The 8,256-nt window shown below is 39.0% G+C and overlaps 1 protein-coding gene across 1 annotated transcript in view; it reads right to left on the bottom strand.

Moving 5' to 3' along the window:
* Positions 1-8,256, bottom strand: part of wdr27 (WD repeat domain 27) — a 44,736-nt gene extending 36,480 nt beyond the window's left edge. Inside the window, exons 1-12 of the mRNA XM_035663092.1 lie at positions 7,961-8,256; positions 7,373-7,514; positions 6,607-6,731; positions 6,266-6,379; positions 6,096-6,147; positions 5,394-5,464; positions 5,180-5,294; positions 4,990-5,092; positions 3,079-3,170; positions 2,695-2,759; positions 2,398-2,510; positions 1,332-1,405 (exon numbers count right to left, since the gene is read on the bottom strand). Coding sequence (XP_035518985.1) covers positions 1,332-1,405; positions 2,398-2,510; positions 2,695-2,759; positions 3,079-3,170; positions 4,990-5,092; positions 5,180-5,294; positions 5,394-5,464; positions 6,096-6,147; positions 6,266-6,379; positions 6,607-6,731; positions 7,373-7,514; positions 7,961-8,095 — 1,201 coding nt within the window. The 5' untranslated portion in view covers positions 8,096-8,256. The remainder of the gene's footprint in view (positions 1-1,331; positions 1,406-2,397; positions 2,511-2,694; positions 2,760-3,078; positions 3,171-4,989; positions 5,093-5,179; positions 5,295-5,393; positions 5,465-6,095; positions 6,148-6,265; positions 6,380-6,606; positions 6,732-7,372; positions 7,515-7,960) is intronic.

Genomic DNA, 8,256 nt, shown 5'->3' with positions numbered 1-8,256 from the left:
ATTAACTTGTTTGTTCAATTTCATCTGCATTTTTATTTTTACTGTTACTGAATTGATCACTTTCTATGGAAAACCATTCAAAAAGCCCATTCAGATCAAATTGCTCTTTAGTACTTTAGTAGTCCCCTGATATCCTAAGTATAAAACAATTCCAGGCAACAAGACCTAGGCATTACATTTGAGATAAAGACATCATGCAGAAAGTATTGACAGCTAATTATCATCATCTCAAAAAGCCAACAGTCCTGGTTCACTTCATGATTGTGTTACATGGCAGCATGACATGACAGCAGACATCTAATCTACACTTACAGTTCCTTTAAAAAAGCTCTGTCAGCCTTGTGCTTGACTTACAATTTTCCTTTCCAGGAGTCTCAGAGGTTTATGGTGTAATTTGTATATAATTCTGCAGATATCCTTAAGAATACAGAGATGCAAGGCGGGCAGCATGGTGGGTTTTCACTAGTCCGTAAATGTTTGTGGTGTTCGGTCTGACATTGCAGTCACGCAGCACCTCTAGACTCCCCTGAAGATCCCCTACATAGTCTGGCACTGGTAGCGCCCTTCACTCCAGCTGTGGGGAGTCCGGCTAATACTGGCTTTCTCAGCGCTAACTCTCTGTAAGAGCAACATGTAAACCACAGTATACTGTACTGAATAGTTTCAAGCTGCCAAATCCTAATGGTACACCAAAAAACCACAAATAGGCTAATTTTACATAGGAATCCAGCTACTGCAAGAAGCAAGCATAAAACAAACTGAGATAATTAGTGAGATATTTATCAGTCTAAATGTGTTGTACTCTAAGTGTTGCATAATTTGAAGTAGTCAAGTCAAATGTTATTTATATAGCTGAAAATCACAAATGACAATTTCCCTCAGGGGTTTTACAACATGTACAACATTGAACACCCTCTGTCTGTCTTAGAACCTTGTAATAGTTATAGTAAAACTCTCCCCAAAAAAACCTTTCAATAAAGTGTATCTGCCTATGTGGCAGACAAAAGGAATCTACTAACGCATGCCACATCAACGCCCCCCACAAAGCATGGAATCTTTTCCATCCTCTATATTTACAGATAATGAGGACGTTCTCAGTAGCTCTTGTAATAGCCAAACAGACTTTCTATAAACCTACAATAAGCATAATTTAAGAGAATCGTCTGTGTCCAAGCAAAACAGACAACTAGCCAGACGTGGAGAGAACTGTAAAATGGGTCATACTTTTAAAACCAAGAGTCATCAAACAGCAGTGGCTCCCTTTTTTATTTTATGTGCATGAGCATAAGTGAGAGGTGAGTGAGTGTTCAGACGACGAGAGGGATGCTGACCTTTCTTTTTGGGATGGTTGGGTTCCTTCTTCTTTAACTCAGCGTTCAGAGGAGATTCAGGCAATGCAGGAGAACTGAAGACAAGGGAGGGGTGACATGGGGGGAGTTACTGGAAATGAAGGAGCACAGCATTTTCCACCGTTGTGGATTATTAGTCCTTCTAATTCTCAGTACCATGATATTGTTGACTCATGAAAAACCAGATGGCAAAAAAGGGTTGTAATAGGCCATGCTAATATGGAAATGTCAGAGTCAGAAGGACTTACAGGCAAGAGGCCAACTAAAAAACAGACCCCACTCATATGTCTTATAGCTGGGGAGGTCAGGTGACCAGTGCCTGAGAGAACGCAACATGACTACAACCGCAGTATTTTTGCAAATTTTAACAACCTGACATGATTATGCTTCAGCTCATAAATTGCACATTTGTTAAAGCAGACACACATTATTATTATTTCAATTATCACTATTTATTGGTGCTGCTGGATTTTGCTAAATAATCATTTATGGAGGTACAGGTAATACCTGAATGAATTTCATTCTCCCCCCAGAGGACAAATAAAAACAGTTGGCATTTCAAAAGCGTTGTTATTGTGAGAGTAATAAGTATGATGTTTTGGATTACGGAGTACATCCAGTACGGACAGCTTTATTAAAACTCATGTGGATTTAAAAGCTTAGACATATAAAAAATGTTCACAGAGTTTATTTATTCACTGAGCAGAGCATATCCAGGCTGGAACCAAATTATTATCTGAGCTACAGAGAAGCAACTTTTCTTCTACCTTTGTCTTTTGTTTCATGATCTAGAATAATATAATTGCCACTGAATCAACAAATTACAGACTAGCAGAATACTAGCAGAACCTGGGTTCCAGCTCCTGTGTATACAGTATAAGATTTTGCCAGGCTGAAGTGTCCCTTCGCAAGATGCTGACTTTTTACAAATGGAGATGATTTACTTTGATCTCTATATTGAAGGGAGAAAGTAAAAAGGACCATTTGTCCTCTCGGGAGTCAACATACTGTAGTGTCACCAAACATTTGCCTTTAACTCCAGGTTTACCTCGGGAACACTGAAAACCCTTCACCACAAGCCCAGATCCTCCCTAGGTCACACAGGCGTAACTCCAACAGGGCCACACATGGAGTAAACAAAGAGCTCACTAAAAACACCATCTGTGTGACAAGGAATTCAAAAATGAATTAACATGAATAAAATAACAAAACAACTGTAGACAACATTAAACTTTCACACCGCACTATAACACATCATTGCTTTCAAATCTTGTATATAGTTCATATAGTTAGTCATATAGTTGGTCTTATTCTGGTTTATCAAGATAATATTGGAATTACTCACAGAGTTACACCACCCTGGAGAGATTGACCACGACCCAGCCATTGTGATGCTCAGGTTGGGGTAATCTAGAAGAATGAACATCAGTCATGGGTTTAGTTGATTTCAGTTTCCAGTTTGTATGTATCAGGTGCTGTAAATTATGCAAAGAAACTGGCATCAAAAATAGTGAGGTCATGTCATTCTCCCGAAATAAACTTTACTATCCTATGTCAAAACAGAGAGGATAGGTAAAACAGAAAGAAGAAGCAAATTCCCTTTATAGTTTGAAATCAATCACCACGTTTCATAAAAATAATCTAATAGAATTTCTCACTGTGAAAGAAATGCTTAAACATGTTACAGCAGTACACTAGCAATCCACCACCACCAGCAGCAGCAGCCTACCTTTGAAATATAGTGCTGTTAGGAGTTCTGAGGTAGCCAGATCAACCACATACAGGCCATCAGAGCTTCCAACACATAACCAGCTGTTGTCCCTGCAGGGCCCACAGAGAAACATATGGAAAAACAGAGTTACAGGATTTCCCTCAAAAGCATTTTTTCAGCTCATTTGGGGAAAGACAGTGTAACCACATACTATAGAAAAACATACTGATGTGATGGAGTGGGAAGGCATGCACACCATAGGACTATACAGTAGGTTTTTATTCGGATTCCCTTTGACTTCATGTAGTCTAAACTATGTACACCCAGCAAGATGGAAACTACTGCCACACAGAGTAGAAAGGAGAGGAAGTTGAGTCTGATGGTTCCTTTTTATCCACTTCCTGCACTGAGCTTCATGCTGAGGTTATGTTATTGTTAGACAGGTTTTACATGTTAGTGCATCATTATTTTCATGCTGAGCATGAGCTTTGTCCAGGATGGAGACAATTAAGGCCATTATGTGTGGATTTTTACGTGATTATTGCACTGTTTGTATGTTTCTACAAAGAAATGAGCAGCGTTACATTGCTGTACACCACAGTGTTGTTTTTGATTCTTCCACTAGGGCGTGCCAGCATCTGAATTTAGTGGCTTTGATATACTAACATTAGCAATGTACCTGTTAGTATTTTGGATAAAGGTGCTATAAATGTTTGGATGACAAAGACCCACACAAAAGTAGATGACACGTCAAATGCTCAGGTGAAAACGTCACATTATTTAATGGAGAAAGAGATTATTGTTTTAAAAACAAAGACTAATTTGAAAGATCAGAATAATTTTTTACTCCTACTTATGCACTGATAATATATACTCATACCATGCTGCATATTTATCCCCTAATACACCTATGCAAAATTGTTTGATTTGTTAAAGCCCATCATTTGGATGCCAGTAAAAACAGTGGTTGTGTGCTAAAACGTCTGTCTGGGTCAAGAGTAGAGATGATGGACCTCTGAGATCATGTGCTTTGCTTTGAGCAATGAGGAATCAACGTCCATTTCATTCCAGTGGTCCACAAAATACACAGAGAGTTATGTCTGTGCTTTTTAAGTGCCTGCTTCCTGTCATAACATCAGATGTTTGAACAGCCTGAAACAGTTTATGCTATGAGCCTGCAAAGTTTCCTGTGATGTGTGAAGTTTCCTGTGACTGCGTGGACACGTGCAGCAATTAGCCCATAAAGATGTGGCGTTTTTTCCAAGGTTTTTGTGACAGTATGACATCTATATAGTGTTAATGGCAGAAATGTGCAGCTACTTATTGTTTTTTTTTCATGACAACTGCGTTTGAATTGCTTTTGTAAGATTTTCCTGGATCACGTACAATTTTTACCTTGTGAAAATAAGAACAATATTGAGCCCTTGAGAATGGCCATGGGCCACAGTGTTGACAGCACCATGTCCTGCTTCAGCATTAAGATTTCTTGTCACAAATTAGGTAAAACAGTTCTTCCTCATGGTAACGTCACACTATATGGTCCATCAATCCACTTTGAGTACTTGAGAGTGAGAATAGTCTCTATGCTGACACTCGTGCTTCTACGTGACTAATTAATGAAGTGAATAGTTCTTAAATAAGATCCATCCATCCATTTTGTAGCTGCTTATCTAGGCCTGCCAATTCAATGGAAATGCTACAGTAAGTCAGACAACAATAAACAGATGTTATCTCAGATAAACAGGGCATCTGATAGCCATTAGCCCAGTGCTGAGTCAGGAGTCTTCTGTGTGAACTAGGCTAACCTCCTTCATTTCCCTAAGCCTAACCCAACAAGTGAGTCCCGAGGTTGTCCAAAATGCCAGACATCATATACCTACTATAAACATTTCTCACTGTTTATGATTGCTCAGGAGTTTGTTCACTTACTTTTTATCCTCATAACTGGTGTCAGTGAATGAGTCACATAACGCCATTTTGAGGACAGGTTTTGAAGTCTCCACTTTATCTGCAGCTGATTGTTCTGCGACCCCTGGAAGAAAATATCAATCAGTTTCTCTTTCAGTCAGGTGGGTGAAAAGAGGTATAGGCACTGTTTGTTGGAGAGATCAGTCATCACCAGCTTCATGGCTCAATGTCAACTGGTGCATTTGATGTCTTTTTTCCATCTTCTGAAGATCCATTTTAGTCACTAGGTGACACTTGTGGTCATCAGGGAGAGAAAAGCACCACACCTAAACCCAACAGATACAGGTATGTTACACAGCTTTAGGAATTTCAGTCTCTGATAGTGATTGTGAGCCGTTAACGGCTGTGTGCTTTTGGTCACTAACCTGTCCATCCATTGAACCGGTGATAAGGTGCCTGTTCTCCTCCAAGAAGAACACACTGAGCAGTGGAGAGGCTACAGAATTGAAGAATTTGCTTTAGGTATGTTGGTAGAGAATATGATATTTTCAATCATTTTGCAAGGCAATACCATTTTCATTTCATCTGAAATCTTTTGATAAAGGTAACTGTTTTTTCAGTGAAAATGAAAACTGTGATGCAAACATGATCATTCTGGATAATCATGAATTATAATGCAACCATAATTGCTGTCAAAATAATCACAATCAAATTTTTATCATGCAACTTGCATTACATTATACTGTGCAGCCCTAAAGTGCTTGCACGTGGACTGACTTACGCGTGCTTAAAGATAAGCCTTGACGCCTATATTTGGATACTTGTAGCTGATTAAACACAAACAGATCCTGATTTCAAATAAATCCCACTAATACTTAAAGAGGAAGGATGGCTCTGGTGGCTGATCCGACAGGTGCAGGTTAGGCAGGTGAAGGTATACAAAAAACAGGAAATCAGGGTCAGACCTGATGAAGACCTTGACATTAAGCGAAGCCTCCGAGATTTCTGATTTTTGTAAATCCCACTAATACTTGCGATGTTACCACGTCTACTGTACAAATTTAACGGGAGGATTCAGAAAGGGTAATTCATTTGCTCCAATAAGACTGTAAATAGTAATATCATACCTGTAAGCACAAAAGACTGATAGCACACCGCTTCCATTTTTAAATCCCACACCTGAAAAGAGACAGGTACTTTACAGTTATTACAGCGTGTGTAATATTTGGTATTATTTGTTGTGTGTACGAGAAGTATGATAAAAACTTGTGGCTCTATCATTTGATCAAGTCAGTACCTTAAACGTGCGATCCTCCGACGTGGTGACAAGGACGTCTTTATTCCAGGGACAGAACTCTGCTGATGTTAAAGGTCCGAGGTGGCCGGTCAAGGTAGAGATCACTTCATGTCTCTGATGTGGGAAACAACAATATAACGGGGATAAGATAAATGATGGCCTTTGACGGCTACTAAACCGTCAGGAAGAAACAACATTATACATATTTTAATAGAGATGCGCCGTGACATACATCCAATAAATCAACCACAACAAAGCACGTTATTTGTAATCCATTTCAGCAATAGAAAGTAATATATCGAGCCAACCCATAAGCCCATATGTATTCTGTGCAGCTTTACCTTTGAGCTGAGAATATGTACAGCTGCTCCTGAGCACGCAGCCACTCGTTCATCAGAGGAACAAAATGAAAGATGGATGACTTCACCCAGTAAAGTCCCGATAACTGTTCCAGCTGCAACTTTACCTGCAAACCAACAATTAAGTCTGTTCATATTCAAAACAAAAGAAGTAGAAGAACACAGTAGACAAAAGTTACCTATGCCCTAAATATTTCACTAGATGGCAGGCTTGTAAAGGTTTTCACTCGAGAAAATGATCATACTCTCAGTGCAACATGTGCAAAGGCGTCCTCTCTAGAAGGGCTGCACACTAAATCGCAATATTACCGAAATTGCAATATGGCCAAGTGCAATAAATCGCAGAAGCTTCAAGTTTTTGATAATTGTAAAATGTGTAACAGCCTTATAATGAAATACTGTAGTTGTGAAGAGATGCCCTGGCCTACAAACCTTGTTCTCCAGATTTAAGACAACATGTTTGTTTGGTACAAACCCCAAAACATTTCACATCATCATGATTTTAATAGTTTTTTTTCAGTGAAAATTTAATTGGTAGAGTACAAATTATCATTCCCACACTAATTGCAAATCATATTGCAATCGCAGCATCTGATTTTACTGTAACGTGCAGCCCTACTCTCTAGTTTAATGTGCATTAAAATAAATAACACTGAATTAAACTACTGTTGAAGACCATACTCTGACCACGGGAGCAACTCTTTACTGCACTGCACACACACAAGCACATGCAGAACTATGTCCTCACCCTCCTGTGTTCTCCTCTGGCATAGTTCAATATCCCAGACAATTATATAATCAGCAGAGGCAGAGCAGAGGAGAACAGGTCTGCTTCCCTTTCCAAAAGTCATGGCACTGATCTCACCATGGTGGCCAGTTAGCAGCAGTGGCTGTGGACAAAAACATAGAAAATACATTATGATAAATCTGTTTGTGGCTCCTGTGTGAGCAGGGCAAACTAAGCTTGAGGCCATACAGGATGCGATTACCATTTAACACAGCATTGTGACATATCAATCTTTTCTTTCCCTACCTAAAATCTATATTTATATTACATTGTACATTTTATTTATACAGAATAGTGAGTCTATACAAATTACACAGGCCATGTTAAAAATACTAATGTAGAAAAAAGGGCTGTTACGGGACCAGATAATACTTAAATTTCAAAGAAGTCGTTTGCAATTAGGAGTCACTGTGGTTTGCATTAATGTACATTAAATCTACAGACTCAGTGTAACTAACACATACTTTCTAGCTCATTAATGACATTCTTAAAATAACACTTGGAAGGTATTTTTTTTTGCACACAACTAACAACACTTTGTTAACAAACCTGCAGCTCTAAGTCCATATTACTGTAAATTAACATTTCATTGCCATGCAGTGGAAGGCCACAGTAAGAGTGACGACAGGCGAGCTGCCGGTGTGACAGCAGTCTGTCACTAGTCAAACTCAGCTTTTCAATCATCTTTGCTAACGCTAATTAACGCTAATTAATTCCCATTCAACCTGAAGTTTTTCAGCTTTTGTGTCAATCACAGTTAAAGCTGAATTAAAGTTGTGTTTTTGCTCGGATAACGTTAGGAAGAGACGGACAGCAGGAGTTTCAGGTGGACAAATGTTGCAGGT

Source organism: Morone saxatilis, unplaced genomic scaffold, assembly GCF_004916995.1.
Source record: "Morone saxatilis isolate NCDOM2014 unplaced genomic scaffold, NCSU_SB_2.0 Contig19, whole genome shotgun sequence".
NCBI classification, from domain to species: Eukaryota; Metazoa; Chordata; class Actinopteri; family Moronidae; genus Morone; species Morone saxatilis.
This window is presented reverse-complemented; position numbering and strand designations above follow the sequence as displayed.